Source organism: Arachis stenosperma, chromosome 3 (genome assembly GCF_014773155.1).
Source record: "Arachis stenosperma cultivar V10309 chromosome 3, arast.V10309.gnm1.PFL2, whole genome shotgun sequence".
Taxonomy (NCBI): Eukaryota; Viridiplantae; Streptophyta; class Magnoliopsida; order Fabales; family Fabaceae; genus Arachis; species Arachis stenosperma.
In genome coordinates this window covers 136,534,242-136,561,841 of record NC_080379.1, presented here as the reverse complement: position 1 = coordinate 136,561,841, position 27,600 = coordinate 136,534,242, and the positions used below count along the sequence as shown (strand labels likewise).

Here is a 27,600-nt window from a genome sequence, read left to right as displayed (position 1 = left end):
ATAGAATGATTTAAAAAGTTATCTTAAGACATTATATATTTTATCGATTTATTTCATGCATGTTTAGAATTATCTTAAGACATTATATCTGTTATTTATCTGGCGAAACTGTTAGCATAATATTTTTGTTTTTAATTGTCTTATATTAATTTTTTAATAGTATTTAAATTCTAAGCTTATATATCTAGACAAAATAAATAGCATTTTCAAAATAATCCTTTGATAATTTCATTAATTTTGGGGTTTAAGGCGCCTGTGGTTAACACAAAACTGAATAAAGAAATAAAAGAACAAAGAATTTAAGTAGAATCAAAATTAGAGAGGCATGAAGAAACATTAAAGGCGGGCAATGAAGCGTGGTTGCATACAATGGATGCATGAATATGGTTACTGATCTTGCGGTGCGACGGGAGCATCCTCAGCTTCAGCTGCTGCCTCTGCCGATGCGGGTGCGGCGGCCGGGTCTGTGTCTTCCGTTGTGTCGGCTTTGTCGGCCTTGTCTTCTTCTTGCTGCTTCCTCAGGGAAGCTGTCTTGGAGAGATGGGTGTAGCTACCTTTCTCTTTGAAGAGCTGAGAGAAATGCGGCTTGCAATAAAGGAATCCATCCAATGCTGCATACGATGAAGGGTTCAGGGAACACCCTCCATGTGTGCACTTAAAGCATGATTTGTGGAAAAACTCCCCTTCCACAGTCAACTAATTAACAAATCATATATACATATTAATTACTAAGCTGTCAAATTCAATATCGATTATATGTTGATTTACTTGTGAATTAATTACACAAACCTTTTCCAATGGATAGACAGTTTTCTTACAAACTGAACATTTATCCTGAGTCCCAGAGAAGAAGGAGGCCAGTCTGCTTGGTTGTTTCTTGGGCTATATAAAACAATTGGAAACAAGGTAACTATAAATATTTATATTTATTAAAAAATTGAGAAAATTTTAATTCTTTGCTATAAGAGATATTAAAATGACATTTTTTTCTTCTATTTGCAAAATATACACTTTTTTCTAATTTTTAAAATTTTTTTTCTTTAATTTATTTAAATTTTTTTTGTGTTAACTACTATTAATTGTATCTATTTTTTAAAAAAATAATTTTTTTACAAAAATATCCTTTAGCACAAATTTTATTTTTGTAATAAAATTTTGTTGATCAAAATATTCTTTAACAAATTATCTTTTTATTGATTAAATTGTATTTTTTTAAAAATATTTAAAAAAAATTTAGTGATTAAATTATTTTTTTAAGATATTCTTCAATAAATTTTTAATTATTAAAGAACTTGCTTTGTAAAAATATTAAGGAATGAGATGTTAATTTTTTAAATTTTGAATTTATCCATCTCAACTTATTTTTAAGTTTTGATAAAATTGTTGATAATTTTCAATAATTCTATGAAATAAATTATTTATTAATATTTATTGTTATATATAACAATGCTAAGATTTTTTTAATTTAACGTTAAAATAATATATATTAATTGTAAAGTAAAAAAATAATTGTTAACAAAAATTTTGGCAAAATTATAATTTAATAATTAATAAATTATTGAAAGGTATCTTAAAAAAATAATTTAATCATTAAAAAATTTAAAAAAAATATTTTGGTAAAAATATAATTTAATCAGTAAAAAATAATTTATTAAAGAGTATTTTGGTAAATAAAATTTAATCACAAAAAAATAAAATTTTTATTAAAGAGTATTTTATAAAAAATATTTATTTTTTATTGAAAGATGGGTAAAGTTAGTATTAGTTAATACAAAAAATTTAAAATAAATTAAAGAGAAATTTTTTTTAAAGTTATAAAAGAAGGGAGTGTATGTTTTACAAATATAAGGAAAGACTTTGTCATTTTAGTATTGATAAGGAGAAAAAAGTGAAATTTTCTCTATAATTATGTCTATATTAAAATCAGCGATCATAAATTTGTGTGATATTTAATTTATTTTTAATTTATATTTAGTAGTATACGTACCACATCAGGCTGTTGTTGCTTTCCAGCTTTATATGAAAATGAAACACAAACTTTGGTTAGCATTATGTAAAATTGTGAAATCTCGTATTGATTATTAGGACAGGGATCTATCTTACATGACAGCGATCTCCTCATCAAGGTAGCACCATTTTCCTTAAAAAGTTGCTCAAAGTGAGGCTTGCAATATAAAACTCCCTCAATCGATGAGTAGTTGCTTATCTACAATAATGACATATATATACATATAACATTTTCACGCATGGAAAATATATAATAAGGTGATGACGAGGGGACACGTACCGCGAGACGGCCATTGCAGTGGCTGCATCTGAAGCAGTTCTTGTGATAAATAGCGCCATCTGCAGATTGGGATTCAACGAAATGAACAACTTTGTCACAAGCCTTACATTTCTGTTGTGTCCCGCTGAATGCCATTTCTTTTTCTTTTATATATGGTGCTGGTGCTAGCCAAGAAATGGAAGAACAAATTAAATATAATTTGTAAGTGCTAGCTTGAGATGTTGCAAAGCTAGGAAGAATGCAAGTGGTGTTGTGATTTATTTATATCAAATTAATTAAAGCACTTAACGATCAGAAAAGATAGATGGATATTCTATTTCTTGAAAAGGATTGAATGGATGGAGATGGTGAATTCTGTTTTTAACATTTGGACAAGTAATATTGCAAATGTGCACACAGATATATCATTTGACTAATATTATATAGCCTTCAATCTAAAACGGCATGAGAGGACGATAATCTTTGACCAAGTCTTATCCTACTTCTATTACACCTAATTAAATTTTGGTTTCAAAGAAATATCAATTCTTTTGGTTTTGGTCTTTTGTAAAAAAATAAAATTTGATTTAGTAAAATTTTATAAATCTCTATTTTAGTCTATTGTTAGTTTGTTGATTTTAATGTTAATTTTAGTCTCCTTTAAATATTTATATCACAGGTTAAATACTAACATACATAACAAAATACTAATAATGTATTATATAAAATATTGATGTAGTAGAATGTGTCGCATAAAAAAAATTACTGAACTAAAACTAAAAAAAATATATATAAAAAAAATAAATAGATGTTTGATTTTTTATTTTGTAAATATTTTTATTTTTAACGATTTAAAAATACTTTTTAAGTTTTAATCTCTTTGAAAATTGGATATATAAGTCCTCATTCATATGGATTTATCTGTTCTTGTCCCAATATCTGACGACTCTTTCTTGAACCTCTTCTAAAATTGGATTATGCTCACTCATAACAAGAACAACAGCTGTTATATCCTAGTTGCGTCCTTGATCTCTTGTGGCAAGAAATAATGCCCAAGTTCCAATAAATCAGTTTCTTAAACTATACAATTTAAACAAAAAGGATTTTAGTTTCTTACCTCCAGGTCCTAGGATGTCCAAAGATCGTATTAGATCATCCACTGTGCTACCTAAACACCACAGTCCAAACTGCAAAGATAAACGAGAGATTATGACTAGAGTACAAGAAGCGAGAAATACAAAAACTCGTTAAATTCTAATAACGTATTAGAATGGGAGGTTCATGGAGTCTAAATTTTGAGACCCTCTTCAGAACGCAAGTCTTATATGCATAGAAGTCCATGTCACTCGACTCAAGAGGTATTCAATGAAATGGATCCGAACCATCCCATACAATGTAATCGTTAGAAACATATTACTAAATAATACGGATTTAGGATGAGTAAGAAATTGGTACACACTTACAACTTCGAGTATTTGGTCTACTCTGGCCTTTCAATCACTGTGCACTTTAATGAATCCAGGTAAACCAATTTCCATTCTCACATGTCCATAATCAGCAAATACCAATGACGTCTAATGTGGAGGGGAACATAAATATTTATACATAAATAGAACCCGCAGTGAGTTAAACTTTTTATCACAACACAACTGATGCCATAGAAAGCATAAGAGAGGATTATGCCCACCTTTGGCATGAACATAGCCTCAATGTAGTCTAGAGTTGACTTGTAGTAAAAAGTTGGGCTCAACGCAATTTGCTACACAGATGCAGGGTCAAAGAATTTAGATGGTACACTACTAAGCATTTTAACGAAGCAAACGAGAAATATAAGGTAATGTAAAGGAGCACATTAATAGAAATTAAATTTACAGGGTTTGTACCACATCATTGCTTATCAGATTATCAAACTATCTAACGTAGATTTTGCGTATGCACGTATATCGTTTATGTAATGTTCATGTCGGCTATCATACATGTTATCAACAATAATTCACTCTTTATTGTACAATATTTTTCTTAATTCAATTCCGTAAAAATTCTCTACACGAGATTAGTATGAAGAGAGGTCTTCATCGGTCAAAATTAACATCCTTTATTCAGATAGTGCCACACTATAAGTGTCATGAGGAATAATTCACTTTCAATCTAGCGATGACTGTCTTAATTCAATTTAAAAGAGATCCTCATCAGGCATACAATAAGATGAAGAGAATATTTAATTAAAATGTGCTTAAACTTTTTGAATGCTTTCTTTTTGTATTTGGTTCCTTCTTTTCCTCTCAACACAAAATGTAATTTTACATCCTAAATTTATGTTTATGTGAAGCTATCACTTTTCTTTTTGTGTTCAGAAAATTAGTTGATTGATTTTATTTTATTCTTATTAACTCTAATCTTTATTTTCTTCTTTATAATATCTTTAGTACTCACATTTTTTGTGTATATAATTTTTTTTTATAAATTTTTCTTTGTTTTTTTCTTATATGAATTGTTATCTTCTATTTTTTGTTGTCTTTATTTTTGTTGTGTACAAATTTTTTTATTATTTATTTAATTCTGTTAAAATTTGTAATTATAATTATTATATATTATATTTGTTATTGTAATTTTGTTACAATATAAATTATTAATTCCCTTAAAAGGGATAAATTAAATAAAAAACTAACTATAACTAACAATCGAATCCTACAAAAAAAAATTTATAATCCATTTCATATATTATTTATATATATGTTTTTGATATCAAGTACATTTTTTTTTCTAAATTTGAAAAAAAAATGTCCAAATGAGACCATAATGAAAGAGAAATTCCAAGGCTCAAAACAGTGAGCAAGAAAACGTAATATGTTGTAAGTGAGAAAGAAATCCCTAAATCAAGAATTGGGAACGTGGACCGCAAGAGTCTTGTCGCAGCTTCATCAACTTCACCTGAGGGGGCTGATTCTTTGTTCAAAAATGGTTTCATTACGGACTTCTCAGCCATACTTGCTTTGCATGAACACAAGAGATTCCGCGGCAGCGCTACACCTTGGCCAAGTCTCTGATTTTCCTGGCAGACGCGGGTGAAGAAGCTCCATCACCAGAAGGCGCTCATGCAAGGCTCGCCATAGGAAGATGCCAATTTTGGGGGGAGTTTCAATTTCCACAAGTTCGCCCAGGTCTGTTCGGAGCTTCAACTACATTTTATTCATTTTTATATCTTAATTTTAATTCAATAAGTAAATATTAATTTTTAAAATTTAAAATTATATAATTATTCTAATAATAATTAATAAATATTAAATAAAATAATTTTGGACAATTGATTTTTATTATTTCTCAAATATTAATGTAAAACAGCATAACAAAAATAACCGTTAGATATTTATTACTTTAGAGATGTCCAAACTTATATATACATGGAACCATCACTCTTGTTTTAAGAATTTAGGGACACGCATTAAAGAAATTGAAGAACATTCATAGAGCTTAATTCTTTAAGATCCTTTGGTTCTTGACGTGATTAAGAAGTGGTGAAAACTCACTTGCATAAAACCCTTCAAATCCTTTGGTTCTTCAAATTCTTTATGTTTATGTTGTTGTTAGAATATGTATCGGAAAAAATAGGATTCAAACAGTCTCCTCTACTTTGATATTGTTCCTTCTTCCTGAGTTTTTCTTTTGTTTTCTATATTTTTTTTTTTTTTGAGGATAAAATTTTGTAGATGCCATTTTTGACGGGTATGTTAATGACAATGTTGTTTCTTATAAAGATTGCTTATTTTCACTCAATTTCTTAAGAATTCCTCGTTTTAATTTAACTAGACACAAGATTGGAATTGAACACTATACCACAATTTTGGGACACAAGATTTTGTTTTTATGTATTATTTGCTCTACAACAATTTCAATTTAGTTTCTTATTTTCCATCCAATTCTTAGCCTTCTTTTTTTTTGTGAAAAAAAATCATGATGCAGATTTAGTTACATGGGCCGTGCAAAAACAGAATTGAAGTGCCTCTCAACTGAGAAAGATCGGAAAGGCAGATTCAAGACAAGAATCAAGGGACTAGAGAGCAAAATGAAGAAATTTTCTGACAAATGCAAAGGATCCGAAGCATGCTTGATAGTTTATGAAGAAGGTAGCAACGCTGCACCAATGATTTGGCCAAAAGATTCTAACAAAGTCAGGTCCTTAATTAAAAAGTATGAAGCTCAAAAGAATGTGAGGCCTCCTAAGATCTTTGATCTCCAAGACTTCTTTGAGCACAAGAAGACCTCGGTTGAAGCCGAAACTTCGAAAGTGCGAAAATGCATCTACAGCGTCAAGTATCCCACTTCTGACTTGAATATTCAGAGCTTAGATCTGGAACAACTGAGGATGTTCATTGGTATATTGGATAACAAGATTGGTGCGTGTGCTGAAAGGGTTAACATGCTTAAAAATAGTCAAAAAGTTGAAAGTAACTTCAATTTTGGACACAATGTTGATCGGTACAACTGTCAGATTCAATCTATGATGCCACTTAGTTATGATATGGGTTCTAGTTCCCAAATGGGTCTCCTTAGTCCAAATCCTATGGAATTGATGGGAAGTAATTATGGACTGGTGAATTGTGCTAATCAGTTTGAAGATTCTGTGTATAGTATTATACAAAACGGTGCTTTAGTAAACTCAACAAAAGTGAAGGAGCCAGAGCCTATGGTTCATTATGACACAAATGTGATGGAGGACACTACTACTATCAAGAAAGATGAAGAAGTCCGTTTGGTTTGTACTGAGAAGACAATTGATAAAGTAAATTCCACAAATCAAGTTAGTGAGGCTTTGGATTGGGAAAGTCAATTTGCTGAGGCTGAGGCATGGGCTAGTGACTTTGGTGAGTTTGAGAATTGGATGAATCAACAAAGTGAGCATTCGGATTGGCAAACCTGACTGAATTTGTATGTTGACGTTGTCTATTTTGATGATGTTAATTTGGCTACTGGCTAGTATGGTGGGGTTTTTTGGCTTTCTTACTTATTGATTTTAATTTCAAAGTTAGGTCACTTTTGCGAATTTTACAATTAAAAAAAAGTGTCTTATTTTCTTTGTTATTAAATAAGAACAATTAGAATTCAATTGATCTAATTTAGAATTATTGTCACTTTGAGTCTTAGTAATTTAATGAATATAGAAAAATAAATATATTGGCACACATATCAATTTATTAGGGAAGCATTACAAATTTTTAAAGCCAGCTATAGAAAACAGTTATAATTTTTGTTAGCCAATAATTTTGCCAACATATATATATACTCTAACTAAACAATTTCAATTATCCTCTAACTAAATTTCAATCAAGCATCAAATCTAATTTATGTAACTGTATTATTTTTTGTTAGAATATAATTATGATCAATTAGGATCAATTACCATTATTTAGCATATCTGAATATTTATTATAGGATATTACGTTTTTGTTTTTATTATTATGATTCTCTTAACACCTATGAATACTCTTTTATATTGTATCATTAAAATAACTTGAATACACTCAATAATATACAAATTCTTTCTCCAGTTTAGTCTCTTGTTTCTAACATTTTTAAAGCCAGCCATATTGATCAAAAAAAAAAAAAAAAAAAAGCCAGCCATAGAAAACAGGCATAATTTTTGTTGGCCATAATTTTGCCATAAATATATATCCTCTAACTAAACAATTTCAATCAACCATCAAATCTAGTTTATGAAAAAAGAAAAGTTAACTCAACATGCTTGTCTCAGCTTGCAAATTCCTTTGCCTTTCTTTTCTTGTTCTAAGTTCAAGATCAAAGAGGAAGTAGCACTTATTTTGTTCTCTCGCATAGTGAACATGACCATTCATCCTACTAAGCATTTTTCTTGACATATATAGCCCTAAACCTTCTTGTGTAGTCCATTGATTCCCTTCTTCAAACATATCCTGAAGTGTGTTAGAAGGAAGACCTTGACTGGAATGGCTCATTCTGTAAAAAGTGTGGTTAAATAACAGGCTAGTTTGCATAAGACTACTTTTTTTTTTTTAGATAATTGATTCATGTCTCGACATTTCATAAAGAGTGGAGAATTGTTACACTGATTGGATTTAATACTTTCATAAATTAAAGACTCAAATACAAGGAAAATTATTTGCATATGACTCAAAAGCACACTTGGTTATGACTAGTAAAGAAAAATTGCTTTAATGAATTATGACCAGTTCTAAAGTGCAATGTCATTTAGAGGAACTTTTAAGTGCATGTGATATTTAGGAACGTCTTGTTTTTGGCATTAATTTACATATGGGGCTTTGCATTAGAGATGTTTTAGAACTGAGGCATTAACGTTAGTGAGTAACGTTATAATCCTATATCTGATTGGAAGAATGAAAATTTCACATGGTTCTACTTCTGGATGATTTGATTACTAGAAAACGTGTAACACATGGTATATCCAAGTCAAAGAAAGTTGGACTTCCCTAGTCAAAGAGGTCCAATTTTCAAAATAACTTATTCACACATGGATCAGACATATTACATTAATATTTGCAGAAGTTTCACTTCCCCAAAAAAGAGAATGATCAACTAATATTAACTTTCATAACTTAAGAAAATCAAATGCTAGATGTTTAAGACACCGATCCATTGTGGGAAAGATATGTTAGCAATCAGATTACTCCCTTCACTTCCAAATAACTAACTCCAGTTTTAATTTAGCCGGAAACATCTTGATTTTAGATAAAAGAGGCATGATAAAGAGATAAAAATAAGTTCTGAACTTGAAATGGATAAACTCATGGCCGTCCTGAATTATCTTCAAACCAGGTGAAATCTTTGGAAATGGTGTATGGTTGACTACATTAAACAGAATGTCAGATAAGACCACTTGAAGCTTTATTTGGTCACCATACAGAGCAAGTGTTTTCATTTCATCAGGAATTTCATGAAACAGCTGCAAGCTTTTTCCTCTCACCAACAGCATCACTTGACTCACAATGGCATCTAGAATACTCCCAAGAAGAAATTCCTCCATGTTTAGCTGTACACTGCTGCTATTAATATTATTAGCGTTAAATTTAAGAAAAGTCTGTCTTTTTTGTTTAGCTGGAGAAATTAGTTATGCATAAAATCATTATATTGTTTCATATATTTCTGAATAACTGTAAAATAACAAATAACACATACATGAAATGTTAAGATAGGTGATAAATTTAGTTTGTAACTAATAAATTTCTATAACAAATAGTTATTTAATCATCACAATTAAATTAAGGGTGTCTGACAGATACTTTGAAACGTAAATCTTTTAAAATTTGAGATATAACATATAAGTCAAGAAAGGAAATTAAGGATCGGAATTCAACGTGCCTATGAAAATGGATCACGATCACTTACCCTTCATTGATACTTCCTATATCTGTCTTTCACAAGCAGCACTAGTGTCAAGAAACTGTTTCTGGCTTTCTGAGACAGCTGTTTTCTCCAGAAGCTTATGCGTTTAAAGGATTCATCATCTCTTGTAATATATAAGCATACTCCTTAGACTCAGATATTCTCTTCCTCCTCTCAGGAAGATTTTGTCCATTCGGATCGCGAGATACAATCTGCAAGAAGCAGAAACAGCCAATCATGTTCCCACTCGTATCGATCCTCTTGTTAGCGGTGATGTAAGCCTCTATCAAAAAATCCCAAGGGAAACTTCTCGAATTCATGTCCGCTAATTACCCGGTAAAGCAAGATCATGAAGTTAGTCAGTGTATCTTGACCTTTCAGTCTAACAAAGCTTCCAAAGATTTCCCCGGGAAGAAGTTTTCCTATGACTTCATCTCTCTTCCAGCCACTTAGTTATCCTTTCCATGCCTGCATTCCATTCGGATTGAGACTCTGTATGATAGCTTTGTAATCACCTTCCAACTTGACAAATTTGTTGTTGAGTTAAGTGTATAACTAATTTTAAATTGATGATGACAAACATTATTTTATTGGGTTAAACAGCCAATTAGTTTTGATTGTGTTTGATTAGTGTTTCAGGTCAAAGAAATAAAATAGTAGCAGCCCAAACAAATGGAACAAAGAAACAGCTCAGTGTGCAGAAGTTATAAGCGAAGCCCAAAAATAAATTGTGACAAGAAAATCATTTGGGGTGAATAGAAAGAAATCAATCCAAGCCCATGTTCCTCATTCAAGTTGAAGCAATCGTTCACCTTACTTGCTTCGGTCAGACTAAGAGAAAAAGGGAGAGAGAGAGCTTCATTCTTCTTGTTCATTTCACCAAAGAAGAAAGAAAGAGAAAGGTAAAACTCAAAAAGTAGTGTCTAATAACCTAAATCAAAGCAAGCTAACCTAAGTCAGAGGATAAAGGTAATTTATTTCTATTTTGCATGCAATTTACTTTCTTTACTCCTTTTTTAAATTTCTGCAACTCCAATTTGGGATAAATGGAGAAAGTGTTCTCTGATAATCACTGCTATGAATCAAAGACAAAAATTGTTTCTTGGGGACAAAGCACTTGCTCAAGGGTTTAGATTTGGGTTTACCATTGAAACATTTCTCTTTACTGATCTGAGGTCTTCGTTCAAGTAAAAAGACCAGCTTTAAAATTCCTAATTTGGGAATTAATTGAAGAAAGTGAAATGACAAGCTTGGGAAACACACAACTCGAAGAGTTGACTCAGAAGAGATCAAAATAGCAACTTGCAAAGAGGTACAAAAAAAATCTTCATCTTTCTGAAGAAAAGGAGAGAGAACCAGATATTGAGTTTGCCTTAAAGAGCTTATCTGTTAAGAGTTCATCAATTTTGGACTGTGTTTTCTAAGTTAAAGAAGCATTCCGCTAAAATGAAGAACTTAATCAGAGTCAGCTGAATCCGGTTCAACTTATAGCAACAGAGACTGTTGATGCATTAATCTCCTTCATGTTTTACATTTTGTATTTCATTTTCAATGTATATCTTTCTGTAATTTTTTGAGAGGCAAAAGGCTGAAAGAGAGAATTCAAGAAAAAGCCAATGAGTGACAAAAGGCTGAGTGAAACACTTGAGAGAAAAGCCTAGAGTTATTTCATATTTCTTTAGGTTGTTTCATATGTCTTGTATCTTGTACCTGTGAAGTGCCCCTTTCTAAGTTGGGTTAGCACTTAGAGTGAAGAATTAGGTATTAGTATAACCAAGTCAAGTTAGGTAAGAACTTGAGAGAGAAAGGATTGAGTAAATTCTAAGAAATTGGTGTGTGTAATACTTTAACTATAGTGGAAATTCCACCACTGTTGTGGAAGAGACTGGATGTAGGTTGCATTGTACAAGGCAACTGAACCAGGATACATGTATGTATCATCTTTCTTCTATTTCTCTAAGTTCTATTTTCTGATATTTATGAGATAAAATGAAATTGTCTCGTAAAATTTTTGCTGCACATTTCAAACAGTTTTTAACTGTAACTTAGATATTAAAGGCTTGATTCATTAAAGAAAAAGAAGGCCATAGATTCAACCCCGCTTCTCTAATCCTTCCACAACCTTCAATTGGTATCAAGAGTCAAGGTCTCAAGAATCAAGCTTCACCGTTTGGAGCAAAGGTTCAATGGCGAACAACTTAGGCACAACCACAATTGCCTACACTCTAATAGAAGGTTGGTCAAACAATAGGCCTCTCTTCTTCAATGGGAAGAACTATGCTTACTGGAAAGAAAGGATGCGAATCTTCATCCAATCCATCGACTACAACATATGGAAGATTGTTGTGAGCGGCTCCAAGATTTCAACAAAGACAAGTGCTGATGGAGTAGTGACTCCAAAAGAAGAAACTGAATGGAACGATGATGAAAAAAAAGTGGAGCTGAATGCTAAAGCCATCAATCTTCTACACTGTGCTATCAGCTTTGAGGAGTATCGAAAGGTGTTAAGATGCAAGACAGCCAAAGAAATCTGGGAGAAACTCCAGGTTACACATGAAGGCACCAAACAAGTTAAAAAAACAAGGATTGATATGTTGCGAAAGGAGTATGAGATGTTCAACATGAAGGATGAAAAAAGTATTGATGAAATATTTGAGAGATTCTTAATCATAATAAACAGCCTTGATGCTATGGGTTTAACACACACAGATCAAACACTAATGAGAAAAGTCCTTAGAAGCCTCACAAAAGAATAAGAAACAAAAACTAATGTCCTAGCCGAGAGTAATAACCTAAATCCCATAACCTATGATAAGCTGAGAGGGAAACTTCTTGCTTATAAAAGCACACACAAGCTAAGACTCAAAAGAAAAAGGGAATATCCCTTAAGTCAAAAGTTGAACCAAAAGGGAGTGAATCTAGTGATAGCTTTTTAGATGATGAACTTGTATTTTTTGCTAGGAGACTTAGAAGGCTAATGAGGAACAAAGGCAAATACAAAGGCTCGAGTTCAAAAGAGTACAAAAAGGACATGAGCAAAGTGATTTTTCACAATTGCAAGGAGGATGGACATCTCAAGTACAGCTGTCCGAAACTCAAGAAGGAGGACAAAGGAAAGAAAGAAAAGAAGAGAGTACTCATGGCATCTTGGGAAGATCTTGAGAACGATTCAGATGAGGAAGAAGACTTCGAATGCGAAGCTCAAATCTGCTTTATGACTGGTGAGGATCAACTTGATGAGGTAAATTACTATGACCTGTCCATAGATGATTTACATGTTATCATAAATGATCTCACCCTCAATTCTGAAAAAAATGCTGAAAAAATACAATAAATGCAAATCTGAAAAAGAAATGTTGAAAGCTGAAAATAATTTTTTGAAAGAAAAGGTGAAGGAAACTGAATGTGCTTTAGATATTATTGAAGAAAATAGATTTCTGAAATCTGAACTTGAGAAACTAAAAGGAAAGCACATTGTGGATCCTTCTCCAGAGCTTATTCCTGAAAATGAAAGACCAAATGAAATGATTAAAAGATTGAATAGCAATCTAGCAAATTTTGCTCAAAGTTCTAGCAACTTGGAATAATTACTCGTAAATCAAAGACCATTGTTTGAAAAATCTGGTTTAGGATATGTGACAAAAGATAATGCAGTTTTTTATAGTTCTTCTACAAAATTTACTGCTTCTTCTTCAAAAACAAAACCTATCATCAATAAATCTGGTTTCGGACATGTTTCCACCTATGAAGAGGAATTTAAAAAACCCTATCCTGATGAAATTGCATCATCTTCAAGAACTAAACCTATATCAAACAAGTCGAGTCTGGGCTATATCTCAAATAATGAGATTGCTTTCAAAATTCCACAATTTCGCAAAAGAACCTCTTATTCAAGAAGCCTATATGCTTTAAAAAATTCTGATTTGAATGGTCTTGAAAAAAGAAACAAAAATAAATTTGTTAAGAGAAATGATCATTCTTCAAAAATTAGAAAACCTCAACCTTTTAATCATTTCCAACATCAAAATTTAAATCAACTTCAGCAACATGCATAAAAAAATCATTACCTTAATTGTAAGAAAACTGGTCACTCTTACTTGCAATGCTTCATTAAAAAAAGATAAGTAAGAAACCAAACTTACAATGTTGTTTGTGACTTTAATGCACTTGGACAACCAAGGTGGATTAACTTCAAAGGATCCAAATTAATTTGGATACCTAAGGTTACTTAAAATTTTATGCAGATTTGCCTAGCATCCAAGAAGAAGAGAGATATGTGGTACTTAGATAGTGGGTACTCTAGGCACATGATTAGAAGGTCAACTTTCTTCATCAAACTCAACAAGTATGATGGAGGTTTTGTGACCTTTGGAGATGATGGAAAAGGTAAAATATTTGCAATTGAAAAAGTAGGTAACAATCATTCTACTTTCATTGATGATGCCTTTTTAGTAAATGGCTTGAGGCATAATCTTTTGAGCATAAGTCAATTGTGTGATTTGGTTATTTGGTGATATTCAAAAGATTGAAATACTGTGTTGTGAGTGAAAAGACTAATGATGTATTGTTTATTGCTAAGCGTTGTGATAATGTGTATTGACTTACACTTGATGAACTAAAGGATCAAAATGTAGCTTGTTTTCATTCCAAAGAATCTGAAAAGTGGCTATAGCACAAAAGATTAGGCCACGCTAGCATATTTTAAATTAACAAGTTTGTCAAGAAAGTATTAGTAAGAGGTCTTCTTTTGATAAAATTTGACAAAGACATCACTTGTGATGCTTGTCAAATCGAAAAACAAAGAGTTCATTTAAATAAAAGGAAGACATCTCTACTAAAAAATTACTTAAATTGCTACATATTGATTTATTTGATCCAACAAGAACTAAAAACTTAGGTGGTAAATATTATGGTTTGGTAATTGTGGATCACACTAGGTTTGGTTGGGTTTTATTTCTTGCACACAAAAATGAAGCCTTTTCGGCTTTTGAGATTTTTAGCAAGGAAATTCAAAATGAAAAGGATTTAAAAATTGCCTCAATAAAAAGTGATCATGGAACTGAATTTAAAAATAATTTATTTGAATCCTTTTATGAGAAATTTGGAATATCACACAATTTTTCTTGTCCAAGAACACCGCAACAAAACGGTGTTGTTGAAAGAAGAAAAAGAAGCATTCAAGAAATGACAAAAGCTATATTTTGTGAAATCAATATTCCAAAATTTCTTTGGACTGAAGCTGTTAACACGGCATGCCACATTTTGAATAAAACAATCATAAGAAAATTCTTGAAGAAAACTCCTTATGAACTTTGGAAAGGTCACTCACCAAACTTGAATTACTTACATATCTTTGGATGCAAATGTTTTGTCTTAAATAACAAAGAAAATCTAGAAAAATTTGATCCAAAAGCATATGAATGTTTATTTATAAGATATTCCACAACTAGCAAAGCCTATAGAGTTTATCATCAAGATGCAAGAATTATAGAGGAGTCCATACATGTTACCTTATGTGACACTAACTTGGTTCAAAGTATCTTGGAAGATTGTGATGTAGGAAATCAAGTTCAGGGCAAAGAAGGAGAATCCAAAAATCAAGAGAAAGAAATTTCTGGGCCATCTGAATCTGATAAAGCTGCTGCAGGAGATTTTACAGGAGACAATTCTGTTTTGTCTCATGAATCTGGCGAAATTTCTGACAATACAATTTCTTTGGATCCTACAGTGACCGAAACTGCTCCTAAGTCTACAAGACCCCATGAGTGAAGATTCTTAAAGAATTATCTACAGGAATTTGTCATTAGAGATATTTCTCAAGGTGTCAAGACACGTTCCTCCACAAGAAAAGCAAATGAAGAAACAAATTTGGCTTTTCTCTCTCAAATTGAGCCTCAAAACATACATGAAGCTCTCAATGACCCTTCATGGGTAAAGGCTATGGAAGAAGAGCTTGGTGAATTTGAAAAGAACCAAGTTTGGACACTGATTCCAAAGCCAATGGAAAGAAGGTGACCGGCACTAAGTGGATATTTAAGAACAAATTAGGAAAAGATGGTAGCATTGCTAGAAACAAAGTAAGACTAGTGGCACAAGGATATGATCAAGAGGAAGTGATAGACTTTGATGAATCCTTTGCACCTGTTGCCCGAATGGAAGTCATAAGACTTCTTCTCGCCTATGCTGCTCATTGTGGTTTCAAATTGTATCAAATGGATGTGAAATGTGCATTTCTAAATGGTGTAACAGATAGAAAAGTGTATATGGCACAACCACCTGATTTTGAAAATAAGAAATTTTTAATTATATTTTCAAACTCTCAAAAGCCCTTTATGGGTTAAGACAAGCTCCTAGGGCTTGGTATGAAAGACTTAGCTCTTTTTTTTTTTCAAAAAATGGATTTCAAAGAGGCACCACTGACACTACTCTATTTATTAAAAATTCTAATGATTCTTTCATTTTAATCCAAATTTATATTGGTGATATTATTTTTGAATCAGCAAATGAGATCTTTTGTACTGAATTTGGAAAACTTATAACAGGTGAATTTGACATGAGTATGATGGGTGAACCTAATTTTTTCCTTGGGCTTCAAATTAAGAAAACTGAAAATGGAATTTTTATTCATCAAGAGAAGTATGCCAAGAAACTAGTTAAGAAATTTGGTATGAAAAATACCAAACCCGTGGGAACTCCCACGCACCCTAACTCAAAGTTAGAAAAGGGTGAAACTGAGAAAGTTGTTGACGAGACTAGGTATAGAAGAATGATTGGATCTTTTATGTACCTAACTTCCTCTAGACCTGACTTTGTGCAAAGTGTTGGAATGTATTCAAGATTCCAATCACAACTAAAAGAGTCACATCTTTTAGCAGTTAAGAGAATTATTAGATATGTTCATGGCACATTCAATTTTGGTTTGTGATATTCTAAGATTGATGATTTTTCTATAGTTATTTATTGTGATGCAGACTTTGCTGGAGATAGAGTGGATAGAAGGAGTACATCAGGCATATGCTGTTTTCTTGGGAAGTCTCTAAACGTCTGGTCAAGTAAGAAGCAGTCAACAGTGGCATTATCCACTGCAGAGGATGAGTATATAGCTACTTTTTCATGTTGCTCTCAGCTTATTTGGTTGAAAACCTAACTTGCTAATTATAAATTAAATGCTGAAAATATTTCCTTGTTATGTGACAATATGAGTGCCATAAATATTTTGAAAAATTCAATTTTGCACTCTAGAACTAAACATATTGAGGTGAGATTTTACTCAATAAGAAAACATGTTCAAAAAGGAAATATTAGCATTCAATTTGTAAAATCGGAAGATCAATTAGCAGATATTTTCACCAAACCTCTAGCTGAAGACAGATTTTGCAAGCTTAGGACTAATCTAGGAATTTTAAGTCATGATTCATTATTTGTGCATTGCTGATATTTTTGTTGAAGTTTTTGTCTCTCAGGTGTGGATGAGACAATTTTGGGCAAGTGAAGAACCATCTCTCTGAATATCACTTTCGGGGCTCATTTGCACGATCTGAATTTTCTGGGCCAACCCTTCAGTTTAGAGCTATGTTGGTCCAATATGTTTTCTTAAACACCACCATGTATGGGCCCAATGAGTGTTACATTATCCATGTGATCTTTTGTGTTTTGTCTTTTAGTGAAAAAGTTTCTTTTAAAATTGTTTTGTTTTATTTGTTAATAAAATCAAATCACCTTTTCTATGATGTCAAGTCTTCTTAAGGTATAGTCATAGGTGATGCAGTTGCATGTTTCAAGAAACCTTCTTTCTTGGTGCAGTTACCAAATTTGTCTCTTCATAACTCCTTCCAATGTCTCCTCGGTTCTTCCCCACTACCTTTAGTGCTTTGTTTCATTCAAAACCTGAGTTCACTCCAATGAGGAAGAAAAACTGTGATTCAAAAGAGTCTAAGGACTAAAATCTTCAAACTCCCAGAGAATCCTAGATCCTCTAATCGCTCCTAAGATCGGACATTCACACCCTCTATATCTCCTCCTACCTCTCTTCCTCGTACAGACCCCATGGCACGAACGAAAAACCCTTCAAGGTTTCCTTCTTCCTCCAAGCCAACGGCACTTCCCAACGCTCCTTCCAAGCCAAGTACTTCGAAAGGGAAGCACCCTGCTGCAGAGGAACCTGCGCCTGAACCTACAAGACCTAAACCTAGGTCTGCTCCTTTTTGTCCTCAAAGAGGTAATCCTCGCATTCCTCTCAAATTAGTTAGAGAGCTCTCTATTGATCCTTTTGTACACAAATCACACTTTATGACCTCCCACTCAAATTACAATCCTCTCCGATTTTGATCTGCCATGAACAATGATTTCTATGATGGTGTTATTGCTCATCATACCATATGTCCCATCTTTTTGGTTGATTTACCAAATCTAAAAAAGAAAGGTTTTGTTTATGCTAAAAATTTTGAATTTCTGGGCTGGAACCATATTTCTAAAATAAAAAAACCAATTTATCCAGTTTTAGTCAAAGAGTTTTATGCAAACATGACCTATCATGAGGGCAGCATTCACTCCTATGTCAAAGGCCGAGATATTATTCTAAACAATGAAACCATCAGTGATTCTTTGAAATACACTGATGTTGGTGCTTGTGCATACACCTCGGATAAGTGGGATAAAGGAGTGGGTCTTTCTTACAATGATGCTCTGGCCTATGTATGTGAACGCATATCTTTGATTAATGGCATTGCTCCAACTCACAAAACTCTTGGTTACACTCGTGCTTAGTTACATCGCATAGTGAACCATACCATCCTTCCTCAAATTGGCTCATATCAAAGGGTGTCTTTCTATGACACTTTGGTTTTGTATGCTATTCTCATAAAAAACTGAAATTTCTTTTACATACCTAATAGTAAGAGATATGTTTGATTGTGTTAGAAGTGAGAAAGATAAAGCTCTTCCTTATGGCATGTTCTTAACCTGTATTTTTGAATATTTTGGTGTTGACTTGTCAAATGAGACATAAGAAAATAGACACTCATATATAAAAAGAGGTGGTTCAGTGAAACAGCAAAAAAAGGGACCAACTCGAACTGAAAGGGTGGTTATTGATGATGATGATGATGATGATGATGATGATTATGAACGGAAGAATCCTCTCCTCTATCTGCCTCTAGGACTTTAGCTTCTAATGGACACAAATCACTTTTATATGGAGTGGTGAAAAGTGTAGTCCAGGAATTTGTCTTTCAATCCAACCATCTAATTGCAATGAGCAAAGAAGAGGAAACTTGCTGCCAAGCATGAAAACTTCCTCAGAAAGTCCAGAGATAGAGTGGCAATTTTCATGAAGTTCATTGACAATCTCCAAGAGGATGAAACAATGGCCACTGATCCTGAAGATCATGCTGATTCTGATGAAGAGAATGGTTTGGATGCCTAAGGATGCCTTCTCTATTGCTATTTTCTATGTTGTTTTATTATGATAATTGTCTCATAGAACTCTTATATTTTGTGTTTTGACTTCTTATTTGTCTCGAATGATTGTAATCCGATTAACAACTATTAATTTTGCTTTTATTTTTCTACTTATCTGGAATATGTCTTAACTATTTGCTGTAGGTCTGAAAGTTGGTTGTATTTTCTCCCTTGATCACAAAAGGGGGAGTAGTATTAAAGTTAGTTGGCATCACATTTGTTTCTTTGCTCATCTTTTGTTGCTCTTGCATTATTTGGGCTTACTGGTCTTGCTATTTTTGGTACATTGATTGGCTATGTTTCATGAGTTGTTGAAATTGTTTGAAAATCTTACTGAATGCTTCATCCATGGACAACAAATTCTATATAGTATATTGTTGTATTCCCTATGTGAATATGTAAACAAGAAAGATGAGAAGAGCACAAATTCAGGAGGAGCAATGATGAGTGGATATTTTATACACTTTTTGGCATCATTTTCATATTGTTTTAGTGAAAAATTCACATTTTTGGATTCTACTTTGAGTTGTTGTGTTTTATGGTGATTTCAGGTAATTTCTGGCTGAAATTGAAGAGCTTTGGCAAAGTCTAATTCAGAGGCAAGGAAAGCGTAGCAGATGCTGTCAGAATCTGACCTTCGTGCATTCGAACGAGTATTTCTAAAGCTACAAAAGTCTAAATGATGCGTTCTCAATGGCGTTAAAAAGCTAACTTCCAGAGATTTTCAGTAATATATAATGGTTTATACTTTTATTTGAAGGAGCCTGCCCATACTGGGCGTTGAACGCCAAGGAGCTACCCCCTGGTTGGCATTCAACGTCCCAAGGAGACAAGCCAGTGTTGAACACCTAAAACCACCCCCTTTGGGGCGTTCAACACCCATTCTTCAAGTTAGACGCCAAACTCAGCCCAAGTACTCAACCAAAGTGGGCCCAAGGATGGATTTTCGCACCTCTAATGTAGTCTGTCATACTTTTTGTACTTCTTAGTTATTAGATTAGTATTTAAAGGAGAATATCACCCATGTTTAGGATCTTCTGCCTCATCTTTACCTTTTCACATTTACACTACTGTAAGCATGAGAAACTAAACTTCCTAAGTTAGGGTTAGGAGCTCTGCTGATTCTCATGGATTAATAATATTACTATTCTATTTCAATACACGTTTGATTCCATTCTCTTGTGCATTTCCGTTCTTCATCTCATGAATTGAGGATGACCCATGAAAATCGTCCTTGTTCTACATGGGTTCCATGCGACTCCTGACCCGGATAGCATTGAACCACAGCTAGATAATGCACTACGGATTCCAAGAGGTGCTTGGGCGACTTTGAATATGTGACATATAATCCCGTTGACCATGGGTTACTGAGGTTTCTGTGGCATCAAGGCTAGAGTATGAGAAGTAATGTTCCCTGATCCAAAAGATCTAACCTTGTTTGTGGTGTTTTGAGTAGGTTCGCAAAGGGGAGTGAATTGCGTAAGTCTTCACCTTGGACTATAGTAGGAAGCCATGAGTTAACTTGATGACGATGCTACATGAGTTGCTCAGATATAGTGGACTGCTATGGTTTAGAAGAGACTAACTTGATGAGGATGATACATGAGTTAGTCAATTACGCTGCCATTGAATGAGTCATTCATTGTTGAAGTAGACAGTAAGAAAAGTTAATCCGGAAAGAATACGCATCTCCGAAACCTTAACTAATATCTATCACTGCTTTTACAATAATCTGGTATTTCGTTCTTTACTTTTCGCTTATGCTTCTTAATAAACAACCATCTTTTCTAATCGCCTCACTCATCTGAGGTATTATTTGGACGACCCGGTGCACTTTTTGGTTCAGTTGTGTGGAGTTTAATTTTGCGCACCAAGCAACTCTTGGAAAGGAAAAGGGGAGAAATTCAAATGCAAGTAACATCACCTAAAGGGAAGTACCTCAACCTTAATTAAAAATTCAATCCCTTTGATTAATGTCACAATTATGTTTGTCATCAAGGGAGAGATTATTAAGTTAAGTGTATAACTAATTTTAAATTGATGATAACAAACATGATTTTATTGGGTTAGACACCCAATTAATGTTGATTGTGTTTGATTAGTATTGCAGGCCAAAGAAATAAAATAGCAGCAGCCCAAACAAATGGAACAAAGAAACAGAAGCTGCTATAGTGTGCAGAAGTTACAAGCGAAGCCCAAAAATAAATTGTGACAAAAAAGTCATTTGGGCTGAATAGAAAGAAACCAGTCCAAGCCCACGTTCCCCATGCAAGTTGAAGCAATCGTTCACCTTACTTGCTTCGGTCAGACTCAGAGAAAAAGAGAGAGAGAGCTTCATTTTTATTGTTCGTTTCACCAGAGAAGAAAGAAAAAGAAAGGTAAAACTCAAAAGGAAGTGTCTAATCACCCAAATCAAAGCATGCTAAGCTAAGTCAGAGGATAAAGGTAATTTATTTCCATTTGCATGCAATTTACTTTCTTTACTCCTTCTCCAAATTTCTGCAACTTCAATTTAGGATAAATGGAAAAAGTGTTCTCTGATAATCACTGTTGTGAGTCAAAGGCTAAAATTATTTCTTGGGGACAAAGCACTTGCTCAATGGTTCAGATTTGGGTTTGCCATTGAAACATTTCTCTTTGCTGATCTAAGGTCTCCGGTTAAGCAAAAAGACCAGCTTTAAAATCCCTAATTTGGAAGTTAATTGAAGAAAGTGAAATGACAAGCCTGGGAAGCACACAACTCGAAGAGTTGACTCAGAAGAGATCAATAAAGCAACTTGCAAAGAGGTACAAAAGGAAAAATCTTCATCTTTCTGAAGACAAGGAGAGAGAACTAGATATTGAGTTTGCCTTGAAGAGATTCTCTGTGAAGATTTCATCAATTTTGGATAGTGTTTTCTAAATTAAAGAAGCATTCCATCAAAATGAAGAACTTAATTAGAGTCAGCTGAATCCGGTTCAACTTATAGCAACAGAGGCTGTTAATGCATTAATCTCCTTCATGTTTTATAGTTTGTATTTCATTTTCAATATATATCTTTCTGTAATTTTTTGAGAGGCAAAAAGCTGAAAGAGAGAATTCAAGAAAGAGCCAATGAGTGACAAAAGGCTGAGTGAAACACTTGAGAGAAAAGCCTAGAGTTATTTCAGATTTTTTTAGGTTGTTTCAAATCTATTGTATCTTGTACCTAAGAGGTGCCCCTTTCTAAGTTGGGTTAGCACTTAGAGTGCAGAGTTAGGTATTAGTATAACCAAGTCAAGTTAGGTAAGAACTTGAGAGAGAAAGAATTTGAGTAAATACTAAGAAATTGGTGTATGTAATACTTTAATTATAGTGAAAATTCTACCACTATTGTGGTGGAAACTGGATGTAGGTTACATTGCATAAGGCAACTGAACCAGGATACATGCTTGTGTCATCTTTCTTCTCTTTCTCTAACTTCTATTTTTTGATATTTATAAGCAAAATCAAATTGTCTCATAAAAATTTTGCTGCACAGTTCAAACAGTTTTTAACCGTAACGTATATATTAAAGGCTTGATTCATTAAAGAAAAAGAAGGCCATAGATTCAACCCCCTTCTCTAAACCTTCCACAACCTTCATTTGTCTAGAACAACTTTCTCACAAGTGATATCTTGGCTTACAAAACATACCCCAACAATAGCATTTGTGTAATCTCTCCTTGTGCAAGCATTCACTATGAGATATACAACTCCATTTTGTTGTTTCTAAAGTGTTTTAATTTCAACTCAAATTTCTTGTCTTCCAAACATGAAGAACACATCACCAGTTAATTCATATAGAAATATGATTATTAATAATATGATATGCTTTGCTATAGATCTTAGCATAATTTTATTTCAATAATTTAACTTGGTTCCTTTAAGATATTCTGCATATGGAATGATCTTGAATGAAAGAAACTATGAAAACAAGAGAATTTAGAAAGAGAAGAAATAAAATTCATTTGCAAATAAACTCCAATTTTCACATCATTTCAAAAGCATATTGAATTATACATAATGCTGGTATTTTGATTTTGGATTAAAGCTTATGAAATTCAACAGTTACAACCGAGGAAAACCAGATACATTCGTTCACACATAGCAATGCAAAGTTTACACCACAAAATCTTGTGTTGTTTACAAACTTAGAATATTTAAAAACTAAAGTCTAACAAGGACTAAAATATGTGTAGATCAGAATCAATAACAAAGATTTTGAAAATTTCAGATGATAAAAATTGAATCAAATTCTAAAAGATTGCTCAAATAATTCGCTACCAAGATAGTTGAGAAAAATTTATTCAAGCTGAATCATATCTGACATTTGATTAAGTTAGCAATACCTAAAAATACAATAGCAATTGAACTTTCCCACAAGAAATTAGTTACCTTACAAGGCTTTGCTTTGAATATTTTTAAGTTTGTTGCGCGAGTCTACATGCGCTACTCCACTCACTAGTGATTTTCCAATAGCTTCATTTGCCAGCAAAACTATTAATTCTGCAATTTTCACATTCCAACCATTAATTAGGCCACCTGTGTCAACCCCGAAAATCGGCACAGTTGTTGTCTCAATTAACCTCACCATTTCAAATGCTACTGAACTTAGCTCATCAATCCCAGCATCACTTCTCTATATATGTAGTTCATAGCCTTAATACCACTATTCTCTGAATTGTGAAATGATTCTCTAATTATAAGTTGCAATGAGTGAATATAATTGATTTCAGAAGCCTCCCAAGGTGAACTTTTGCTCTTAACAACTTCAAGAAATGCTTTGAATAATGATCTTGGATTCATTTTCCCTCCATCATCCTTATCCTCAAGATGGTGTTTGGCCCCTCCCCACTTAACTTCCTTAGCAGTGTGAGACCGAAACCAGAACAAGAAATGCCTCGAACTGATTCGCGCTATCGCCATGCCACACATGCATCCCCAAGTAAAGCAACACCAGGATAACCAACATCAGCCAAACTGTCTGTACTCAAACCAGTCGAGTTGCCATGAGTACTAAGCAACCATTCAACAATGTCTTTTACCTGCTATTCGGACAGCGTTGTACCTAACAACCAATAGTTCCCATCTTAATACAGGGCAGCCCCATCACACTTGACGAGATCCTTGATATTATGAGACTAAGTAACAATCCCAAATGGTGTGTCACGAAGGAGCATGTCACACAGCAAAGTTTATTGAGATCCTTGATATTAGGACAAGCTTTATTGACATAGCTATAATCTACGCACATCCGTCACTTCCAGTTTTGTTTTTTTGCAAGTACCATATTGAAGGCTTTCTAAGCAAAGAGGTCAGTGTTTTATTGTAAGAATTCAACAAGTTTTGCCTTTAATCCTTCATCAAGGTTAGCCCCGATGTTTGTTGTCTTCTCTGCCTGATCTCCGATTTGAACCTCTTCTATTTTTCCGTCGGGTTGTGGTTGTAGCTCTTTTCGTGCTCGAACACTGCCGAGTTCAATAGTGTTGACTTGCTTACCTTTATACTGCCTCTTAGGTTTAGGCTTTTATTATAACACTTTCTTACTAACTTCTGATCTTCTTTAACAGTGGCAATTTCCTCTGAGGTAAAAAATTTCATGCATAGGTAAGGCGTAGAAACAACTGCAGCTAGCTGATTTAAAGTTGTCCGACCTATTAAGTCATTGTAGGGTGATGTCACATTGATCACAATGTAGTTAACGTTTAAGGTTCTTGATTTCTTACCCTTACCAAAAGTAGTATGTAATGAGATGAAACTAAGAGTTTGGAAGAGCATATCTCCTAATCGGATGGATAAGCCCTCAGCTCCTTTTCATCTAACTCGAGCTTGTCGAAGGCAGGTTTAAACAATATATCTGTAAGACCGCGAATTTTTTGAAAATTAAATAATAAATTATTTATCATTTATTATATTTATTTAAGATTATAATTTAAGATATTTATATATATAAATTAGGCAATTTTTTACTTATGATTTAAAGGTTTAGTAATTGAATAATAATAAGTATTTTATATGCTTTAATTTAAATAATAAGATTTTAAACTTTATTTTATGATTTTAAAGGAAATTGATTTTATTATCTCTAATTCTTGAATTAGAGTAATTATTTAAAAATAATTTGTAAGTTTATGAATAAATTTTGCTTTCTTTTAAATATAATTTTATTGGATTAAAATTGGTTTTCAATTATTATATTATTCCTAATTTTTATTAAAATTACCAAACCACCAAAAAATCTCCAAATTAAAACTCTAATCCTAATTTTAGTTTAACACACACACCCACACTCTATAACCCTAAACCTAGCCGCCACCCCCCTTTCCCTTTCTTCCTAAAGTAGCACACAAAACACTATACATAGTAGTAGCATATACTAAAAAGAGAGAAAGAGAAGCGGAGAGGGAGACGAGGAAGAAGGGTGAGCCGAGGGGAGGGGATGCTACCGCCGGCCTGGAGCTCGTCATTCGTGTCCCATCGCATCACAGTCTCGTCGCGTCCAGTTCACCACCGATCTGTCCAGAAACCGCCGTTGAGGAGGGAGAGAAAGCAAGTGCGAGGAGCGGTTGATAAACCACTATTTTATGGTTTATATTGTATTTAATTGAGTAGTTTTATCAAGCTTTTCACCCACTTATTCATATGATTTGCATGATTTTACAATTCCTTCCTAGTTTAGTTCTATGATTAAAAACATGCTTCTTTGGTCTTAATTTAGCTAATCTTAATCCTCTCCTATTACCATTCGATGCCTTGATCTGTGTGTTAAGTGTCTCAGGCATCATAGGGCAGGAATGGCTTAGAGAATAAAGAGGAAGCGTGCAAAAATGGAAGGAACACAAGGAATTGAGGAGATGACCAGCGAGAAGTCACGCGGTCGCATGGCTCACGCGACCGCGTGAAATGGAAGAAATCAGAGTGACGCGATCGCGTGCCTGACGCGACCGCACGGATTGGAAGCTGCACAAACGACGCGAATGCGTGGACGACGCAGACGCGTGACGTGCGCGATCTGCAAAATTACAAAAGTCGCTGGTAGAGATTCTGGACCGCATTTCAACCCAGTTTTCGGCCCAGAAACACAGATTAAAGTCAGGAAACTTGCAGAGACTCAACATGCTCTCATAATTCATAATTTTAGGATTAGATGTAGTTTTTTTAGAGAGAGAGGTTCTCTCCTCTCTCTTAGGATTTAGGATTTATTATTATTTCAACTTATAATTCTTCTGAGCTCCAGGTTTAATATTCCTTTATTTTGACTTCTCTTATTTTTAATTATATATGTTGCCAATTTGGCTTAATGACATTCATGTTATGATTTTCTTAATAAATATTATTTGAGGTATTTTCAAATCTATGATTTGTTTCTCTTATTTATGATATAAATAATTTAGATTTTTCCACCTTTTGGCTCTGGTTGATTAATTGGTGACTCTTGAGTTTTCAAACTCATTGTTGACCAAAAATTGGAATTCTTCAAGAATTAATTCGAGATCCAATAACTCTAACTTTTCCCAAGGAAAGACTGGGACTTGAGGATTCGAATTAATTCATTCACTTGACTTACCTTCATAGTTAGAGGTTAACAAAGTGGGAGAAAAATCCAATTCTCATCACAATTGATAAGGATAACTAGGATATGACTTCCAGCTCTCATACCTTGCTAAGAGTTTATTTTACAGTCATTTATTTAGTTTACTTGTCATTTATCATATCTGCTCCTCATTCTCAAAACCTCCGATTTACAAAACTCATAACCAATAATAAGAACATACCTCCCTGCAATTTCTTGAGAAGATGACCCGAGGTTTAAATACTTCGGTTATCAATTTATTTAGGGGTTTGTTACTTGTGACAACCAAAACGTTTGCACGAAGGGATTTCTGTTCGTTTAGAATCTATATCTACAACGCGACTATTTTTATAAAATTCTTTACTAGCAAAAATTCTAACATCAGCCGTTCTATCGCCGAGAAGAGAGACAATGCATGAGAGGGAGCTCGTCTCTGCCAACTTCGTCAAACCTCCGGTGCCAAACTCGTCTATGTCGCCGTCGTAGAATCGCGAACGAAGCACGCGCGAGAGGATTGCCTCCATTCTGCCTCGCCTCCGATGTGTGAGTTTGCAACTGGAAACTGGACGCCCAGAAGAGAGAAGGTGATGGTGGAGAGGGGCTGTTGTCAGTGTGGTTTCCGTTGTTGTGGATTGGAGGTTGCCACCAAGCTGCATGCGGCTGTTGGATCTACTTTGCCATCGTTCTGATCACGGGATATGGCGCGAGTGTCGCTGGAATTACTGTCGAAACTGCTCTTTTTTCTTGGTTCCTTTCTTTGTACAATGAATTATTTTGCTCCAAAAACTCTTTTAATCGTTGTTCCGTTATGTTGCTGAGGAATATGCGGCATTTTTGCGATAAGTTTGAGTTGTGGCTCTTGCATGTCGTGTTTGAAGTTGCTGTTGTTGCCGCAGAAATGGTCTGGAGCTGTGGTTGTGGCTGCCG

The 27,600-nt window shown here is 33.7% G+C and overlaps 2 protein-coding genes and 1 pseudogene across 4 annotated transcripts; 1 reads left to right on the top strand and 2 right to left on the bottom strand.

Annotated features, from left to right (window-relative positions):
• Window positions 1-387: 387 nt before the first annotated feature.
• On the bottom strand, window positions 388-2,422 carry LOC130966738 (LIM domain-containing protein WLIM2a-like). The gene is made up of 5 exons (XM_057891563.1): window positions 2,288-2,422; window positions 2,134-2,206; window positions 1,988-2,037; window positions 790-882; window positions 388-696 (listed from the first exon to the last, which is right to left on the bottom strand). The coding sequence occupies exons 1-5, from the start codon at window positions 2,420-2,422 to the stop codon at window positions 388-390; spliced, it is 660 nt and encodes a 219-aa protein (XP_057747546.1).
• Window positions 2,423-5,047: 2,625 nt separating this feature from the next.
• Window positions 5,048-7,348, top strand: LOC130968106 (uncharacterized). 3 transcript variants are annotated; one of them, XM_057893189.1, is made up of 2 exons: window positions 5,048-5,427; window positions 6,227-7,340. In XM_057893189.1, exons 1-2 carry the CDS (start codon window positions 5,384-5,386, stop codon window positions 7,182-7,184), a joined length of 1,002 nt encoding a protein of 333 aa, XP_057749172.1. In that variant the 5' UTR covers window positions 5,048-5,383; the 3' UTR covers window positions 7,185-7,340. The 3 variants fall into 3 exon arrangements, with proteins under 3 accessions (XP_057749172.1, XP_057749173.1, XP_057749174.1); XM_057893190.1 differs by lacking the exon at window positions 5,048-5,427 and adding an exon at window positions 5,683-5,781 and having other exon boundaries at window positions 6,227-7,346; XM_057893191.1 differs by lacking the exon at window positions 5,048-5,427 and adding an exon at window positions 5,782-5,989 and having other exon boundaries at window positions 6,227-7,348.
• A 644-nt stretch (window positions 7,349-7,992) lies between these two features.
• LOC130966737 (phytochrome E-like) lies at window positions 7,993-27,329 on the bottom strand (annotated as a pseudogene).
• Between the last annotated feature and the right edge of the window lie 271 nt (window positions 27,330-27,600).